This window comes from Sapajus apella, unplaced genomic scaffold (genome assembly GCF_009761245.1).
Source record: "Sapajus apella isolate SASKATOON/1434 unplaced genomic scaffold, GSC_monkey_1.0 scaffold36, whole genome shotgun sequence".
Taxonomy (NCBI): domain Eukaryota; kingdom Metazoa; phylum Chordata; class Mammalia; order Primates; family Cebidae; genus Sapajus; species Sapajus apella.
This window is the reverse complement of record NW_022436976.1, coordinates 15,725,818-15,747,041: the sequence shown is the minus strand read 5'-3', so window position 1 is coordinate 15,747,041 and position 21,224 is coordinate 15,725,818. Positions and strand designations below refer to the sequence as shown.

Genomic DNA, 21,224 nt, shown 5'->3' with positions numbered 1-21,224 from the left:
GCCTCAGCCTCCTGAGTAGCTGGGATTACAGGCACGCACCACCATGCCCAGCTAATTTTTTGTATTTTTGGTAGAGACGGGGTTTCACCATGTTGACCAGAATGGTCTCGATTTCTTGGCCTCGTGATCCACCCACCTCGGCCTCCCAAAGTGCTGGGATTACAGGCTTGAGCCACCGCGCCCGGCCATCACAGTATGCATTCTTATAAAACACTTCAAGTTCCATGTGGAACACAGAAGCAGAAGGCGAATAAAAAAAGGTAGTGAAAGCTTGGACCAGATTTTTTTTTTGTCCACATAGGCCCAAAATTAGAAAAAATCTAGGGAAGGATATAAAAATAGTAGGAGCCATTCTTATTTTTAACCACAGGTCTAACTAAATTCCAATATACTTTAAAAAGCCAAAAATCAAAAAACAATGTTTAAATTATTGAAGGTCTCTCAAAATAATAAAAACTGAGACACAGAAGTCAGGAAACACAGGACCTAGTTTCAGTTCTACCATTTACTACCTCGGTGACCTAAAATCACTAGTTCCCAGATACAAATCTACATTTTCTCTGCCCAATTGTTTGAGTTTCCAATGATATGCAGCAAAATGAGAAAAAGAGTGAATTAGAATGAGTTTTTTCTTTTTTCTTTTTTTTTTTTTGAGAGAGAGTCTTGCTTTGTCACCAGGCGCCAGGCTAGAGTGCAGTGGCGCGATCTCGGCTTACTGCAACCTCCACCTCCCGGGCTCAAGCAATTCTCCTGCCTCAGCCTCCCGAGTAGCTGGGACTACAGGTGTGTGCCACCACGCCCAGCTAATTTTTGTATTTTTTTAGTAGAGAGGGGGTTACACCATGTTGGCCAGGATGGTTTAGATTTCTTGGCCTTGTGATCCGCCCACCTCAGCCTCCCAAAGTGCTGGGATTACAGGCGTAAGCCATGGCTCCCGGGCCTAAGTTTTTTCTTAATAAATTATTTAAAGACTCTTCTAGCTGGGCGTGGTGGCTCACGCCTGTAATCCCAGCACTTTGGGAGGCCGAGGCGGGTGGATCACGAGGTCAAGAGATCGAGACCATCCTGGTCAACATAGTGAAACCCCGTCTCTACTAAAAATACAAAAAATCAGCTGGGCATGGTGGTGCTTGCCTGTAATCCCAGCTACTCAGGAGGCTGAGGCAGGAGAATTGCCTGAACCCAGGAGGCGGAGGTTGCGGTGAGCCGAGATCGCGCCATTGCACTCCAGCCTGGGCAACAAGAGCGAAACTCCATCTCAAAAAAAAAAAAAAGACTTCTACTTTTGGTTTCAAATATCTTTTTAAAAAATAAATGTGGATAACAAAAGACAGTAGTTATCTTTTTTATAAAGTTCTGATAGTCTAAAATGAAAAAGTTAGATTCCTATCAATCCCCAGTAAAATTTTTTTGTCTGGTCTTTAAAATCCAAGAAGTCTGAGAATCAATGACTTAGATAATTATTTAAAGATACAAGTTTGTATGAATCTGAAAAATCTTCCTGTTATACTTTAATTTTAATATCAAAGTTATATTACCCAAATGTAATACCATTGTTTTTAATGGTCATTGCTTTCCCCTATAAGCTCAAGTATCTTAATAAATCTTATTCAATCTACCTTGCCTTCAGATTGAAATGGACCTCTATTGAATGTAGAGAATGGAAAGAATTCAATTACTAGATAGAAAGCGTCTTTCAATAAAAAGCAGAAGCCATATATTTTTTTAATCAGCCTAATATAATTTTATTAACTAAATACAATAACTGACTGAAGGCATTCAGTAAATAATGACCAAACATTATTAAAAAGGTAATGGCAACTACTGTATATAGCATAGTATATAACATATGCAAAGAGATTCCCTTTTCTATATAAGACTTCATATTGAAAAACAGCATCAACTCAAACTTCTTATGGATGCACAAACATTCAGAAAGCAATTACACAAAATTACCAGTGCCCTTTTTAGGGATCAGAATTTGTACTCTCATATTGTAAGAATTTTACTAACACTGATTAATAATGAAGATAAAATTAGCTTTAGAGGATTTAGGTGATAGCTTTAGAGGATTTAGGTGATAACAGAATTCATACAAAGACTCAAATGTTAAACTCCATAAACCACAACTAATTTTGCTTTCTCATTCCTCCTTCTCCCACTTAAGTTTACAGTTTGACTTAAAGCATTTGGAACTATGCTCTACTGCTCCAAGTATTACTTAAATCTGTATCTTTTGCCCTCCACTTCCTTCTAAGCTCCAATCCATTTCCTGCTTCCTACTTGGATAATTCTATTTGATATACTACAGATAATTCAAACCCTATAAATCTAATACAAATTAAAGACCATACTGTTCTTGCTCCTATAGTCTATATATCAATTAATTAATGAAATCACCATCAATCCATAACACAGACCTTGGAGTTACTCTGAATCATTCTATCATTACCCATATCCAATTGATAATCCATTCTGTTAAATCTTTAATCTTTCTTTTAATTACTTTCTAATCCCTTACTTCTCTAAACACACTATGTTTTTAAGTCAAGCTTACTTCATTTGTTCCAAAAATGTTTTTTTCTAAATATCTCTTGCCTCCCTGACTCCACTGTATTAATTAGAAAGTCTTTTTGCTTATCTAATAATATCAATCCCTGCTTTGATGTTTTCTGGGGTTTTGCAGGACTGGAAATTGAGACTAAAATATTGAATAGCACATAAAGCTGCTATCAGTGTGGTTCCTTTATTATTACAACTTCATCTCCCAACACTGATCTTTGCCCCTTCATCCATCTTCGCCACGTATCATTAAGAAGCCAAATACAGGGCTGAGCGCAGTGGCTCACACACGTAATCCCAGCACTTTGGGAGGCTGAGGCGAGCCGATCGCCTAAGGTCAGGAGTCCGAGACCAGCCTGGCCAACATAGTGAAACTCCGTCTCTACTAAAAATGCAAAAAATTAGCCGGGTGTGGTGGCAGGCACCTGTAATCCTAGCTACTCGGGAGGCTGAGGCAGGAGAATCGCTTGAACCAGGAGGCGGAGATTGCAGTGAGCCAAGATTATGCCATTGCACTCCAGCCTGAGCAACAAGAGCAAAACTGTCTCAAAAAAAAAAAGAAGCCAAATACATAATGTTTCCTAATCTATGACTTGTTTTTTACATTTCCATGCTTTATACACATTCCACTCTCGCACACTAGAATGTCTTTACCCACCTTTTTAACTCCCAAAATCCTTTGAAACACTTTTAATAACCAAACACCTTGCTAAAACCTGAATGACTTTTCCACTCATCTGTTTCCCCTAGGACTTTGTAAATACGTCAGAATGATGCAGAATATTCATTGGTCTCTCTCTGCAACATAGGATGAGTTCCTCAACGTCAAACTTAATGACACATCCTATGTTTCTGACACATCTAGTAGGTATTTAGAACACTACTAGACGGCAATTAGAAATAGACAATTCTCGCTCTCATACACTCTGCCTAATGGGAAGGGGCAGAGTACTGACATAATATATTGGTAGAGAAAACTTCCTTGTACTCGAGCTGAAATCTCAAGAATCAAGGAGCTGTGACAAAAAGAGGAGGATATACAAGTATGAAGAGCATGAGAAACCAAAAAGCCAGCAGAGCTGACACATAGAAAGCCATATGGAAAGAACAAGATGAGGAAGGAGACAAAGAAGTGATGCTATCATACTGGATCTTATAAACAAAGTTAGCAATGTTGGTCTTTGTCCTCAGAACAGGAAGTTGTAAAAAGTTTTATGTAGAGAAAATAAAATATAACAAAATATTAACAGTGGTTGTTTTGTTTTGTTTTGTTTGTTTGTTTTTTGAAACAGGGTCTCACTCTGTCTCAGGCTCCAGGCTGGAGTGCAGTGGCACAATGTCAGCTCACCACAGCCTCAATCTCCCAGGTTTGAGTGGCTCCTCCCATCTTAGCTCCCAAGTAAGTGGGACCACAGGTGCATACCACCATACCTGGCTAATTTTTGTGTTTTTTGTAGAGACAGGTTTTTGCCATGTTGCTCAGGCTCTTCTTGAATTCCTGGGCTCAACAGACCCACCTATCTCACCCTCCCAAAGTGCTAGGATTATAGGTATGCCCCACTGCACGTGACACAACAGTGGTTATCTTTAAATGATATTATTTTCTTTTTTTCCCCTATAATTTCCTAATTTTCTACAACGAATGTCGTCATTTTCTTTTAAGAAAAAACATTATAAAGTTTTGAAAGCTCAGGAGAGTTGTGATAAATAAAAGTCCTACTATAATACTTTATTTTTTTAAGACAGGGTGTCACTCTGTCACCCAGGTTAGGGTGCAGTGGTGTGATCTCAGCTCACCGCTACCTCCGCCTCCCAGGTTCAATCAATCCTCCCACCTCAGGCTCCCAAGTAGCTGGGACTACAAGCACACACTACCACACTAGCTAATTCTGTACTTTTTGTAGTTTTGGGGTCCTTCTATGTTTCCCAGGCTGGTCTTGAAATCCCAGGCTCAAGCAATCTGCCTGCCTCGGCCTCCCAAAGTTGAGGAAAGTCTTCTCTCAAAAGGAAATATAAAATTGAATGCTAAATGAAGAGTTCCAGTTCAATATAAGACTGCAAACCAACACAAATTGCTCTCTCTCCCTCCAGATTAACCTTTGATGTGCCACAAAAATAAGACAAAGGCTGATAGAATCCCCAAAACTATTATAAGTATACCATGACATAAATCTGCACAAACTGTGAGCAACTTCTGAAGAGTGCACAAAGAAGATAGAGCTGTCTAGATCAGAGAAAGCTAGGGACTATGGGTGAGGGATAAATTGTGGGGAAAAAAGCCTTTTTAGTTGTATCCATATCTCAATCTCACACTGGTCTGGGTTGATCAATGTTTACCAGGTAACAACTGTAAGGCAGAAAAGCAACAAAATCTTGAAATTTTGTTATTAATTAGTGAAATAATTCTAAAAAGTCTCTGATAAGTAGTTTGCATTGTCTATTTTGTGGTTCAAGAATGTTAGAAAAATTATCTGAAATCAGAAACAATGGACAAATAGGCCACAAAGTTTTTGCCAGTAATTAATATTAGATTATCTCAGATTTTTCAAAAAACATAATTTTCTAAGCTCAGAAAATGTTAATGTAACACAAGCCAAATAATCAAAAACTAAAATCATAGTACTTAAAATAATTTCAAAGTACAGACATAGCCAGTCATGGTGGCTCACGTCTGTAATACGACCATTTTGGAAGGCTGAGGTGGGTAGATCACCTGAGGTCAGGAGTTCGAGACCAGCCTGGCCAACATGGTGAAACCCCATCTCTACTAAAAATACAAAAATTAGCCGGGCACAGTAGCGGGCGCCTGTAGTCCCAGCTACCTGGGAGGCTGAGGCATGAGAATAACTTCCACCCAGTCTCAAAAACAAAAACAAAAAAAAGGACAGACATATGTTCAACATCATTATACATTTTTTTAATATTTCTAATATTCTGTTGTGAAAAACAGCAAAGGAGAAAGGACTTACAGAGTGCCTACACACATTGATTATGAGTAACATATACACAAGGAACAACAAACTGCAGAAGGCCGCAGGAGGCCTCTGAGGAGGAAGGCCTCTCCATGCCTCATGTTCTGGCGCAGGGTGACCTAGGCTCTGTTACCATAAACATTGTGCTCAAGGACATAAAACCCCTTCGTAGCACTATGACATAGGCAGACTTGTAGGTTCCTTGTAAGGCCCACGTTCCATCAACTGTACATAGATAATAAGTGAAATATGTTCCTGTTTTGTGAAACTCCCAAACTGCCACTGTTATCAATTCTTAGAATGACATACCAGTTCTGGTTCATTGATTCAGTTGCAGCTCACTGATTAACTCTACCATCACCCTCTCCCCACCATTACTCCACCCCTACCCTGTAGATCAAAGTGATTGTAAACAATAAATAGTGTGGATGATCAGAGTTCTGGGCCTTCACTGTCTCCTCCAAAGAAATGAGTGATGGCCCCCTGGTCCCACTATCTCTCTTAATCTGTCTATTTCTCATTCATTCATTGCCACCGAACATGGGGTACCCATGGGTGACATAGGGCTGGTTCCCTACAATATTCTAAATAAGAGTTATTCAATTAATTATCCTTTAATTTAGCAGTTAAGTATCTGTTTCTTGTGATGGGAAGTAATAAAAATATAAGTACTAAGCAATTATGGTTATATAGTTACATAATAATGGACAATGGGATATTATTTAGAATGGCTAAGGTATCACTTTACATAAGAAAATCACTTTAAGAACAGACCTCAACTATATAAGCCTCAATCTTTTACCTTTAAATTGATTGCTAAATATCCTGTAACTAATTTTCCATGAAAATTTTGTTTACTGGCCTTCCCAATAATTATGAACTCTTAAACAGTAGAGACCAGGTCTTTTATTCTCCACATCTTGACACACACACATGCTTTATAGTAAGGACTCAGTAAATACTGATTCCGAAGAAAAAGAATCCTTGAGGCCAGGTGCAGAGGCTCATGCCTGTAATCCCAGCATTTGGAGAGGCTGAGGCACATAGCTGAGATTACAGGTACCCACCACCATGCCCAGCTATTTTTTTTGTATTTTTAGTAGAGATGGGGTTTCCCCATGTTGGCCAGACTGGTCGTAAACTCTTGACCTCAGGTGATCCGCCTGCCTTGGCCTCCCAAAGTGCTGATAAATCTTAAAAAAGTGCCCAGAAGAGCCCAAAACATAGCATCAAAATAAGACTGAATCTATGTAACATCCTAAGGGAGTTCCATATTATACATTTCTTTAAAAAAACTGCCAACATTTTTAATTTCCTTCTGCAAAGTTAGATTTAATTGATCATTTTCAGCCTAAAACTATAGAGATAATATTATCACAAAGATAATATTCCCATTCATCCAGATTAAGTTTTATAAAATTTTCCACTATTGAGATGTACTTGACAAAAATAAGATCTGTATGTGCAGTTGAAAAAAAATTATCAGTAGGAGGAGGGAGAGTAGAATAATTGAATATTCAGTATATTATCAAAAAGAATATGATATGTTTTAGAAATACTCTTTTAAAGACTAAAACAGAATAGAGACAGTCTTATTCCTTGCTTCCAGCAAAATCTATACCTGCCAACTAAAGCAGTTAGCTATTTAACACTATGGTTATTTTCAGTTTCAATAATGGCCTAAATAATAAAGCAGTTGCCAGAAAGGACTGTCAGGTATCAAAAAAAAAAAAAAAAAAAAAAAGTCCTGTATTATGGATGAATTAAAAAATCAACATCAACAAGGTAGAATGCTGCAAAATAAAAAAAACATAATTTTAAACATGATTCCTCAATTCTTTCTGTGTACCACTAAATGTTCAATTTCCTAAGTCATGAATAGTTCATATGTAAGTTTATAGATAACTGCAAAGGTTTATATTATGGAAAGTTACAGTGAATTAAGAATATTTCAAATGCACCACTTCATATTTTTAGAATATATTCAACAACAGTAATTCATATTGCTTACTCATCTGTCTATCTCCATAGCTGATGGCTTCTGCCAGAGGGCTCCATCCCTGAGCATTTTTCACCTTGACTGGAGCATTGTGAGCCAAAAGTAAATGGGCACATTCTGCAATATAAAGCAGTGATAATATCAAACATCATGTAATTTTTAGAATCTTTAAATATAAATATATAAAACTTTAATATACCAAATTAATATAAACAGATGAAATAAACACTGTACCAAGTAGAATTATATAATCCAAAAAATTCCTATCTATCTAAACCAGGTAATTTCAGATCCCTAGATTCAAAAAGTATCCATTCTACTACCTAAAAATAAATTGGATCTCTGTGCAAAGAGAGTATCATGTTCCGGCTGGGCGTGGTGGCTCACGCCTGTAATCCCAGCACTTTAGGAGGCAGAGGCTGGCGGATCACGATCAAGACCATCTTGGCCAACATGGTGAAACCCCGTCTCTACTAAAAAATACAAAAATTATCTGGGCGCAGTGGCGTGCGCCTGTAGTTCCAGCTACTCGGGAGGCTGAGGCAGGACAATTGCTTGTACGCGGGAGGCAGAGGTTGCGGTGAGCGGAGATCACGCCACTGCTCTCCAGCCGGGCGCCTGGAGACAGAGGGAGACTCTGTCTGAAAAAAAACAAAAGTATCATGTTCCCTAATAATTGTCCCCAAGAGTATTTTTTTAATGTTTTCACAATCTAAAAGACAACCCAAGAACTTCGAGTGATTCACATCCAAATATCTATCAGGTATTAAGACCCAAAAGAGGATTTGTATGTCCATAATGTCAAGTAGGAAGTTTATTATTTCAGAAAAAAAGGTGTTTTCAAAAAGAGTCAGTAATGTTTCCAATAAACACTTAGTTTTCAAAGTTTTTAATTCCTATGGTTTGGAAAAATATTCAAAAAAGGGCAAAACTCGGCTTAGGATACGAGGACAAATCTAAATAGTTTTTCAAATAATCAAAAGAAATCTAAGGTATAGACTTTCTATAGGTTGAGAAAACTTTTTTAAAATTAAAAATAAAAAGTTTATTAACAGGAAAAAAGTTAAAACTGAGGCCCACGGGAAATTTAGGTAAGACAGCCATCCATCCATTCATTCAATCAATAATTCAGCAAATATTTACCAAATGTTCATTATATGCCATTTCTAAATAACGAGTACTCAATAAGGTATTGCTATCAGACAGCATACTTCCTATGTTGGAATATAACATGTAAATTAATAAATAGAAAAGAAAAACAATGCAAGATAATGGTAACTGCTTTGAAAGAAATAAGGGCGTTAAGACAGTGTAATGTGGGTTGGCTAAGGGGGAAAACAAATGGCACTACTTTAGTACTATTCCTAGCGATACAAGAAACAACTATACTAGTGGGGAGCTTTATTACCATAATGTAAAATAAATACAGAAATTTCATAGAAGTGTTTAAATCTGGTAACAGTATATAAGAATATATGTACATAGATGTTAGTGTTGTTTGTATGGCAATTATATTGGAAACAAAGTGAATGCCCAAAGTAGGGTAATAATAGATATGTCGCATTTACATTACAGTAATAATATATTATCAGTTTTTAAAAAATCGAGTCATATCAAAAGCACAGAGAAGACAGCTTTAATGGTTAGCCAAATTTGAGAAATTTTGCATCAAAAATAATAATGGCTAACTAGTTTTAACACATTGAAAAAAACTGATAAGCTCATAACAACATCAAGAAATAAAAGGGAAGGCAATAAGTTCTAATTTACAGAATAATGCAATGTTACCTAATAAATGTAGAAAAAATGATAACATTAGAAAATTTAACATAATACCCCACGTAATAACTGATTTAGGCAAGGGTCTTTATTGAATGCTAAAGTCACTAGGTAAAAGGCTTTATGCTGGGAATAGGATATTCACACAGAACCAAAGTATTGTCGCAAGAATATTTACTAATAACAAACAAAAAAATGTTCCTTTACAATGGATATATTTGAAGATTATCACTTAAACACACGATCTAACTTATCGGCAATTACTAATGAAATAATCTGAATTTGTGTTTCCAATGTGACAAAGTTCCTAATATCACCTATGAAGTATTCTATCCAGAAATGTTTAACCTGAATCTAATAAAGCCTCTATAGCTAACTTTCAATTCACAGAAAAAACAAAGGATAAAGACATGGAGAGAAAAGTTAAGAAACACGGAGAAAAAATGATCAGGCAAATCTGAGAGAAAGGACATTCTGCAAGTTAACTAGTCAAGACTTTTAAAACAGTTGGGCACAAAGGTAGGGAAAAGGTGGGCAAATTGCTCTAGATTACGAGACATAACAACCAAATGCAATGAGTGACCCTCAACTGGGTCATGTTTCAATATAAAAAACCTACAAATGACATTCTGGGAACAACTAGAGAAATCTCAATATGCATTAGCTATCAGATGATATTTTAACAACCTCATTAATTTCCTTGGTGTGATAATGATAATATGGTTATGAAGGAGAATGTCTTATTCTTAGAGGTTTATGCAAGTATTTGGGGGTAAAATGTCATGATATCTACATCTAGTTTTCAAATGGTGTAACAAAAATAATATATATACCATACAGGTTGGGCACAGTGGCTCATGCCTATACTCCCGACACTTTCGGAGACCGAGGCAGGTGGATCACCTGAGGTCAGGAGTCTGAGACCAACCTGGCCAACATGGTAAAACCTGTCTCTACTAAAACAAAAAAAAATTAGCCAGGTTTGTTGTCACTGGCCTGTACTCCCACGTACTATGGAAGCTGAGGCAGGAGAATTGGTTGAATCCAGAAGACAGAGTTTGCAGTAAGCTGAGATTATGCCACAGAGAGATACTCAGGCTCAAAAAAACAAACAAATCAAACAAACAACAACAATAAAATATATATATAAGACATACAAATTAAAATATGACACGTTAACAATTATTGAGTCTATGTGGAAAGTATTTCAGTGTTTGCTGTGATAATCTTTCAATTGTGGGGATATATTTAAAATTCTTCATAATAAAATGTTGAGAAAGATAAAGAAATTAAATCAATCAAAAAAAAAGGAATCAATTAGAGCCATCTCAACAGGGTTAAAGGAATTTTCACAGTGTATTCCTGATATAATTTACCTGCTCGATACAGTATATAATTATTGCATTGTTTAAAAATGAATGAGCAAGCCTGTGTGCAGTGGCTCATACCTGTAATCCCAGCACTTTGGGAGGCAGAAGTGAGCAGATGACCTGAGGTCGAGAGTTCAAGACCAGCCTGGCCAACATGGTGAAACCCTATCTCTACTAAAAATACAAAAAGTAGCCAGGTGTGGTGGCACACACCTGCAATCCCAGCTACTCAGGAGACTGAGGCAGGAGACTCATTTGAACCCTGGAGGCAGAGGTTGCAGTGAGTTGAGATTGTGTCATTACACTCCAGCCTGGGCAACAGAGTGAGCCTGTGACTCAATACATAAATAAATAAATGGAATGAGTAAAAAAGTACATACATGAGTGTGTGTGTTCAGACACATGCACAAATATTTCTATATAATAATAAGCATAGAGAAAAGTATGTAAGAATATCCAGCAGGTTTTAACATGTGTTACCATGTTTATTGGGAAGAGGAGAAATACGAAGAGGGGACGATAGCCAAGATAAAAAGAAAATCTTTAAAAAAGTAATAAAAACAAATGGACCCATCCCCCAAAAAATCATTTATAATTATGTTTGTATGTATACATGTATAGGGGAATGTAAACATGTAAGATACTTACAAACTTCTAGGGCTATTTCATGGTAAGCTGTTGAAAGAAAAGAAAAATATGGCAAAGTACTATCTGTAGTGATTCTACTTCCATGAAAACAAACGAAGTCTCTGTGTTGTAAGTAAAGAGTATGATATAAAAGGACATCCATGAAGCTGTAAATGTTAACTACATCAGGAAAAAAAAGTAGAGAGATGATGCTTTTATATATCTATGTATTGTATTATTTCAACTACTTCAACACACCTGGATTACTAACCAAAAAAATCATTAAAGAAAAAAATGGACCAGGTGCGGTGGCTCATGCCTGTAATCCCAGTACTTTGGGAGGCTGAGGCAGGCAAATCACGAGGTCAGGATATCGAGCGGCCTGACCAACATGGTAATACCCCAGTCTCCACTAAAATTACAAAAATTAGCCAGGCATGATGGTGCACTCCTATAGTCCCAGCTACTCAGAAGGCAGAGACAGGAGAATTGCTTGAGGCGGATGTTGTAGTGAACCGAGACCATACCATTGCACTCCAGCCTGGGCAACAGATCGAGACTCCATCTCAAAAAAGAAAAAAATAATAATTTAAAAATATTAAAAAGAGGTTTGCACAACAATATCTAAAGCAATACCATAGGATTCATATAAAATTTATATATTATGCTAAACATATCAACAATGTTTCCGATATGCCACAAACCAGGCAGAACAGCCGCCCTTCACTCACTAGTCACAACTCAACTAAAGTAGAGATTAGCAACTAACAAAAAAATCAGATAATCATAGATATGCTAATAACCTATGACATACTCTTAAAAAAAAAAAGAACTGGATCATTCAAATGTCTTTTCTCAGTAATGTTAACAATGCATAAGAAGGTAGTTAACAACTTGGTGCTTAGGCTTAAAGGATGCATAAATATGCCAGGAAGAAGTCAAGACTTGAGGATTGTAGACAAATGCAAATTATGAGAAATAAAAATCACACATTAAGGCTGGGCACAGCAGCTCAGGCCTGTAATCCCAGCACTTTGGGAGATCAAGGTGGGCAGATCACCTGAGGTAAGGAGTTTGAGACTAGCCTGGCCAACATGGCAAAACCTTGTCTCTATTAAAAATAAAAAAATTAGCCAGGCATGCTAAAAATTAGCTGTAGTTGCATTTGCCTGTAATCCCAGCTACTCGGGAGGCTGAGGCAGGAGAATTGCTTGAACCTGGGAGGCAGAGGTTGCAATAAGCTGAGATCATGCCACTGCACTCTAGCCTGGGTGACAGAGTGAAGCTCTGTCTCAAAAATCAAACAAACCAAAAAAAAAAAAAAAAAAAAAATCACGTTAATAAGCAAGAACTATAAAGGTGATCAAATATAGAGAGAACGAATGAGAAAAATAGGATAGCTGAAAATAACAGAGTATCTGGAGTTATTGTTATTAAAGTGAGAAACCATATTAATTCTAAAGTTACTTTAGGGAAAAATTAAAAATTGCAGATACAAAAAAAGACTGAAAATAAATTAAAAGTTGCAGCAACTGGTTTGAAAGACCTTTCTCTGATGTTTTCAACCAAAAGGATGAGAATTAAAGATTAGTTTTTCTATGTCATCTCATAAAAATTCCTGAAACCTTCTTTAAGTATAATATTATTCTTCATTTCCATCCTGATCCATAGTTCAAAAACCTCCCACGTCCATTGACTAATATTAGTCAATGGACTCAGAAATTCAGAAAAAATCAGTCTTCTGTGGTGAAAAACTAACGTTATTCAGTAGGTTAAGATGAGTAAGAGAAGGGAAGCATGCAGCAGAGTAAAAGATTCTCTTTACTTCAATCAAAATATTATTTGAATGTCCTGGGAAATTTTGCTGTGTTTACAGACAGGTACACAAACAGAAAGTGCCCTTCAACAATGAATCACTAAAGGTACAGTGTATCTTAAAAGGAGAAGATAAAAGAGAATAGACTATGTAGGCCAAACAAGGATATAATGTGAAAGCAATGTATAGAACACTAAGCAGGCCAGGAGCAGTGGCTCACACTTGTAATCACAGCACTTTGGGAGGCCGAGGCAGGTGAATCGCTTGAGGTCAGGAGCTCAAGACCAGCCTGGCCCACTTTGTGAAACCTTGGTTCTACCAACAATACAAAAATTAGCCAGGCATGGTAACACATGCCTGTAATCCCAGATACTACTAGGGAGGCTGAGGTCGGAGAATCACTTGAACTAGGGAGGTGGAGGGTGCAGTGAGTCAAGATCATGCCACTGCACTCCAACCTGGGTGACAAGCAAGACTTCAACTCAAAAAAAAAAAAAAAAAAAAAAAAAAAAGAACACTAAGCATAAAGTACATGTTTTATTTTCCACTACACATTCCAGTCTCACTCTTGTGCAACCAAATATCAAAAATATAAACAGACTTTCAAGTTTGTTTTGTTTATTTTAAAAAGAGAATAACACACACACAGCCATATAAAGAAGGAAAAAAAGAGCTCATGGCTGGAAAAATGTAAATGGATCAGTATGTTATTGGTTGTGTCTATTCTATTTGAAAAGGATTCAGAAACAACAAATACCAACATTATTTGCAGATCCTGAATCATCAAACCAAGTGTTTCCCAAAATACATCCCACAGAATTCTAGGCTGTCAAGAAACTCGTGAAAAAGAGCAAACAAATAACTATGGGGAACTCTGACCACTATGTCCAACACATGCCCCAACGTGAAACATTATCATGCATATTAGCATATCAAATTTCTAACAAGTTCTGCAATGAAGAAAACTTTTTAACTTTTATTTACCGAATATTTTTCAAATCGATTTGATCTGGAAACTCTTTATTTTCTTCTAAATAGCTATCAATATCCCATGAAGCTAATGTGGTTTTTCTTCTGTACTTCAATTGATGCAAATAAACTAACGTTTTATGAAACACATTTTAATTTGTTGTTGTTGTTGTTGAAACAAAGTCTCGCTTTGTCATCCAGGCTGCAATGCTATGGTACAATCTCGGCTCCCTGCAACCTCCACCTCTTGGTTCAAGTGATTTTCCTTTCTCAGCCTCCCAGGTAGCTGGGATTACAGACATGTGCCACCATGCCCAGCTAATTTTTGTATTTTTAGTAGAGATGGAGTTTCACCATGGTGCTCAGGCTGGTCTCAAACTCCTGACCTCAAGTGATCTGCCCACTTCAGTCTCCCAAAGTGCTGGGATTACAGACATGAGCCACCACACCTGTCTGAAATACATTCTAAAACAGGCTGATATAAACCTATGATGAAGCATAATAGTACGTCTATCTAAAATTAGAATACCCTCTGTCAGAATATATTTGAGTGGAAAAATAAACTAAAATTAGAACCCTAAACCAGAGATGGCAGATAGGCTTTATTTCACATTCAAATTCTGGTAAATCCATATTAACTACTAAAGAGCTAAATTAGGAAGGATTCCAGAATAGCAATCAGATTTGGCAAGCTGCATGTTGGCCAACTTTGATATAGACCATATCCTTTCTGAATGGTTCTCAGTGAAAAAAAGGGCAAAACAATACACCATAAATACAGATTTTAGAGCCAGACACTCCATGTTGAAATTGAAACTCAGCTACTTTACTCTGGGCAAGTTTTGGGGCTAACGTTTTTCTTCCTTAAAATGGGGATAATAATAGTACTTTACTTACATGGTTAAGAGTTAAATGAGTAAATATGTGGAAAGTACTAGGAAAAGCATTTGATATACTGTAAATAATAAATTCCAGTTATTTTCTAAAGTTCTAATCCAATGTTCTTTGAAAAAAAAGGATAAGTTTTTATTGATCTAATTCAACTGACTATATCTGACATGTTTTCACCAAGGTTGCTTGAGATGTCAATCACGGCCTGCCCTATCCATATTCCTGCTAAACTAAACATTCTTCCTCTGTATTCCTGATTCCCTCTCCTACCCCCAAATCTCACCCAAGTCAGTCCAGCTAAAGCTAATTTCACAGAAGCAAATACCCATCCTAAAGACAGATAATTCACAAGTCTGCCATCACCCGTCATTTGTGGCTTGGCTTGAGATGAACTGGATCCATCAAACTTTTTGCTCAGAAATTTGGGAACCTAAGAAACCAATCTAGTGGTGAATGCTGAAACCGGAATGTCATTAAAACTTAGGATCCTAAAAGAGTTATTTTAGCTCTGTTCAATTTCAGTAAACAGAAAAAGGCAATCATGAAAAAGGAGGAATACTGCAGATATAAAGAACTGCAGATACACCATAAGAGATAGAAAGATGAGGCCGGGCACGGTGGCTCACCCCTATAATCCCAGCACTTTGGGAGGCCAAGGTGGGTGGATCACTAGGTCAAGAGATCGAGACCATCCTGGTCAACATGGTGAAACCCCATCTCTACTAAAAATACAAAAAAAAAATTAGCTCGGCATGTTGGCACAACCCGTAGTCCCAGCTACTCAGGAGGCTGAGGTAGGAGAATTTTGCGGTGAGCCAAGATTGAGCCATTGCACTCCAGCCTGGGTAACAAGAGTAAAACTCCGTCTCAAAAAAAAAAAGAGATAGAAAGATGATAAGGAAACAGATAGGAGAATGACTGATTCCTCCAAACATCTTGGTTCCCACTCTTCCTGAGATCTGGCTGGTCCCTACTTCTTGAGTTTCTCGAATATGTAGTTTTTTAATGAATTTCTTTTTACTTGGAAGTTATTCCAGTTAATATTCCTTGTAAGAAGAAAAAAGAAGCCATAATATGGAAGATGCATATTTGAATCACCAATTATATAGAATTAAAATTAAAATTAAGGTCAGGCACAGTGACTCACATCTGTAATCCCAGTGCTCTGGGAGGCCCAGGAGGGAGGACTGTTTGGGGCCAGGAGTTTGAGAACACCCTGGGCAACACAGTGAGACCACATCTCTAAAAATAAATTTAAAAGTTAATTAGGTATGGTGGTATGTGCCTCTAGTCCCTGTTAGTTGGGAGGCTGGAAACAAGAAGGTCACTTGAGGCCAGGAGTTTGAAGCCACAGTGAGCTAGGATCACACCACTATACCCCAGCCTGGGCAACAGAGCAAGACCCTGTTTCTAAAATAAAAATTATATTATCCTAAGGATCATATGCTTCATTTAAACATTTGAACTTAAAAACCAAACTAGCAAAAGTACTTTGTTTTTCAACAAAACAAATTCAACCCATGGCAACACAGTGAGAACCTGTCTCTACATAAAATGAAAAAATTAGCTGGGCATGGTGGCATGTGCCTATAGTCCCAGCCACCTGAAGGCTGAGGTGGGAGGATCACTGGCGCTCAGGAGTACAAGACTGCAGTGACCTATGATTGCATCACTGCACTTCAGCCAGGGGAGAAGAGCAAGACCATGTCTCAAAATAAAAACAAGTTCTAGCAATATCCCTGGGTCAGTATACATTCAAATGTTTATACTGACAGATACATTATATCATATAACAACAAGAGATGTTCATAATGATACTTCTAGATCATTGAAAAAAAAAGTTAGCAGAAGTTCATTAGCCTGTTTAAAAACACAGAATTATATTTCTTTTAAAAATTTTATCAAACACATTTAAAATATAAATATCTAGTACTCAAAGAATTGCTATTTAGCTATCTAAAATCCTCACTTTCCAGAACAACTGGGGATCTAAATAACTCAAGTTTTACTGCACTTAGGAATAACCTACAAAAGTAGACATCTTTTAAATCACCTGCCTATAAGTTTTCTTTAAATTAAAGAATAAATATCTTAATAAATACTTAATAAACAAGTATTAAGTTTTTGCAATTATCTACCATACAAAAGGCTTAATTTATGACTTTAAGTATATAAAATATTATATATTTAAAATCATATAAAACTCTAATATGAAAAGTATTATAACAAATCTTAATATTTGGAAATAAGTCTTCTAAAATTATAAATTCCTGCTTGATAAAATAAGTAAGGGGAAAAAATATAGTTTCAAAAGACATAATGGTTAGTACAGGATTTCCACTAACACTTTTTTTTTTTTTTTTTGAGACGGAGTTTCACTCATGTTACCCAGGCTGGAGTGCAATGGCGCGATCTCGGCTCACCGCAACCTCCGCCTCCTGGGTTCAGGCAATTCTCCTGCCTCAGCCTCCTGAGTAGCTGGGATTACAGGCACATGCCACCATGCCCAGCTGATTTTTTGTATTTTTAGTAGAGACGGGGTTTCACCATGTTGACCAGGATGGTCTCGATCTCTTGACCTTGTGGTCCACCCGCCTCGGCCTCCCAAAGTGCTGGGATTACAGGCTTGAGCCACCGCGCCCGGCCACTCCACTAACACTTTTTAAAAAGTACTATAGAGCTTTGCGTCTTTCAGCTTGGAGGAGGCCACAGTGCAACTTCCTTCGGTTGTCCCGAATCCGGTTCATCCGACACCAGCTGCCTCCACCATGCCGCCAACAAAAAAAAAAGCGGGGGGGAGGCTATAGAAAACAAGAAATATTTACTAATTTCAATATAGTAAATTATAAGTTCAAGTAACAAAATAATCAATTTTGAGTTTTTAAAAACTCAGGAGACAAAACTGATCTTAAAAATTTTTAATTGACTACACATAATTGAAGTTAAACATTAAAAAGAAAATATTTACTAACCTTTATTTCCTAACATCACAGCAAGGTGTAAAGGAGTATTTCCTAAAAAGAAATAAAATAAATAAATTAGAAGGTATAAAAACATAAGAACATTTACTTAAAAGTGGGTTCAATTCCTTCAGAAATTTCACTGGCAGATTTTAAGCAAAAATGATATGACTGCAAAATAATATTGCTTATATATCAAATTTAAAGTCAGAAGATACCATGGTTTCTAAGTACAATGTACTCCCCAACCCCTCCAAAATAAGGATATCCATTTTGAGATTTCTTTTTCGAACAGATTTCACAGATTCCTTTTGCTGCTCATTTCTCTTTCACATTATTCTTTGTTCATTTAGCAAACAATTTAATACCTAGTCACCCTTGGGGACAAAAATAAATAAAACCCAATCCCAGTCTTCAAGTTGTTCAGAAGTCTTCTGTTAGAGACAAATATGAAAATAAATAATAATTATTATTTATTAAATAGAAGGGACTGTAGCATGACAGTGGAACATACAGCAGATCTCATAACTTTGCAGAGAGTTAAATATTGAAGAATGGACCACACTGAAATGAGTCTTAAAGAATTTGTTAGAAATCTGTAGGCGAACAAAAGCAACATGTCAGCACTCCAGATTTTCTTTTTTAAGTTATCCAAATCACACTCAAGTACAGGAAAAATTTATATTTGGGAAACAAACAAAAAGTTATCATTAGTGAGGGTAAAGAAGTTATGGAAAACCGTAAAGAATGAAATTGGAAAGATGAGCAAAAGACAAAGACTTGAAAGCTATGCTACGAAGTTTGGACTATATCCTATAGCTGATGTTATAGAATGACTAATTTAAATTTCAAAATGATACCCTAAGACACACTTATGGTCTAAAAGTTAAACCAACAGTAATATTTGAAAATAAAAAGTAAATAAAATCTGCTAAATTTCACACATTAGCAATTTTACAGAAGTGAAGTCATCACATCAACAATTCTGACCAAAATAATGAGCTAAACATTATCAAGGGATCATATGCAGCATGAAATAAACTACTTTATCTCAGAGATGTGTGTGTGATATACTCCAATCTCTTAGTGTGACAAGAGATCCTTCATGATTCTCTCTCTCTCTCCCCCCCCCTCTCTCTCTCTCTCTCGTAGCATAGCTTTCAAGTCTTTGTCTTTTGCTCATCTTTCCAATTTCATTCTTTACGGTTTTCCATAACTTCTTTACCCTCACTAATGATAACTTTTTGTTTGTTTCCCAAATATAAATTTTTCCTGTACTTGAGTGTGATTTGGATAACTTAGAAAATCTGGAGTGCTGACATTTTGCTCAATAAAGGCAAAATGGAATGGGAATTTTTGGCAAAGTCAGCAAAATACTATTTTGAGCAAAATTTATAAAACAACACAAGTAAATTTACTACATTAAAGTCATCTCCATGGCTGGGTGCAGTGGCTCACGCCTGTAATTCCAACAAGGCAGCCAGATCACCTGAGATCAGGAGTTTAAGACCAGCCTGGCCAACATGGTAAAATCGCATCTCTACTAAAAATACAAAAATTAGCCAGTTATGGTGGCATTCTCCTGTACTCCCAGCTACTCGAGAGGCTGAGGCAGGAGAATCACTTGAACATGGAGACAGAGGTTGCAGTGAGCTGAGATCACTTCATTTCACTCCAGCCTGGGCGACAAGAGTGAAACTCTGTCTCAAAATTAATAAATAAATAAAATAAAGTCATCTCTGTAAGTAACTTTACCAAAACCCAAACAAAACCAAACCCTGAATTACAGAATATCTCTTGATCTTAACTAGGGACAAAAAGCAAGACAGATTTGGAGATATAAGTCACATTTTTTCAGAAATATGAACTGGTGGTACAAATTTTCATTGGTACTTAGTACTTTAACATGAAACATGCAATGAAGAAAAGTATCTTTCATTATAGGTATTTTTATATATGAATTTAGTAAAACTGACTTCCTCTCCCCCCATGTTGAAATTACATACCTATATCATGAAGACATTAAAGAAACACCCCTTCTCCTCACAAACAACTCTATGTCTGCAATTTTTCAATTTTCCCCAAAGGATGTATAAAGTTAGAGACAATCAGGTGAATTTTCTGCATTAAAACTCTCAGTAAAGCACAATTTTCCCTGCTAACTAATATGTTCAGTTCAAATAAAATAAAAATGCTTAAGAACAATTTTTGTGTGTGTGTGTGTGACAGAGTCACATTCTGTTGCCCAGGCTGGAGTGCATGGCCGATCTCAGCTCACTGCAACCTCTGCTTACTAAGTTCAAGTGGTTCTCCTGCTTCAGACTCCCGAGTAGCCGGGATTATAGGTGAGTGCCACTACTCCCGGCTACTTTTTATATTGTTAGTAGAGACAGGTTTCATCATGTTGGCCAGGCTGGTCTCAAACTCCTTACCTCAGGTGATCTGCCCTCCTCAGTCTCCCAAAGTGCTGGAATTACAGGCATGAACCACTGCGCCCGGACCTTAAGAACAATTTTAAACACTGATAGACTATACACTGATAGATCAGGAGCCATCTGTGGGTTAGATTCATACACTATTCAGTGCCCTCAGTCTTCACCATAATAGAAGGTTAAAAAAAATCAACATGAGTAAGTTCTCTTCCTTCTTTTCAGAGGAAGGTCCTCTTCCTTCTTTTCAAAATATTGAACTAAATTTCCTAAGTTTGCATTCACATTCGATGATAATTTACCAAGATCAAAGAGTAATCCCAAAAAGCAAACAAACTTGGCCAGGCGCAGTGGCTCAAGCCTACAATCACCATACTTTGGGAAGATGAGGTGAACAGATCACTTGAGGCAAGGAGTTTCAGACCAGCCTGGCCAACATGGCAAAACCCTGTCTCTACTAAAAATAGCTGGGTGTGGTAGTGCACACCTGTAATCCAGCTACTTGGGAGGCTGAAGTAGAAGAATCACTTGAGTCCGGGTGGCGGAGGTTGCAGTGAGCCCAGATGGCGGCATTGCACTCCAGCTGAGGCAACAAAGTGAGACAGGGTCTCAAAATTAAAAAAAAAGCAAACTTGTTATGGTGCTAGAAACAAAAGGTCAACACCAACTATGCCAAGCCAAAGCTTTACTTTGAGCTATCATTCTTTTTTTTTTTTTTTCTTGAGATGGAATCTCGCTCTTGTCGCCCAGGCTGGACTGCAGCGGCACAATCTCGGCTCACTGCAACTTCTGCCTCCCCTGTTCAAGCGATTCTCCTGCTCAGCCTCCCAAGTGGCTGACAGGCGCCTGC

General features: G+C 37.2%; 1 protein-coding gene across 3 annotated transcripts in view; it reads right to left on the bottom strand.

Moving 5' to 3' along the window:
- ANKRD13C (ankyrin repeat domain 13C) overlaps positions 1–21,224 on the bottom strand; it is a 101,683-nt gene that overhangs the window by 61,974 nt on the left and 18,485 nt on the right. For all 3 annotated transcript variants that reach the window (XM_032296620.1, XM_032296623.1, XM_032296622.1), the window contains exons 2-3: positions 17,958–17,999; positions 7,546–7,650 (exon numbers count right to left, since the gene is read on the bottom strand). In XM_032296620.1, the coding sequence (XP_032152511.1) occupies positions 7,546–7,650; positions 17,958–17,999 (147 nt within the window). The remainder of the gene's footprint in view (positions 1–7,545; positions 7,651–17,957; positions 18,000–21,224) is intronic.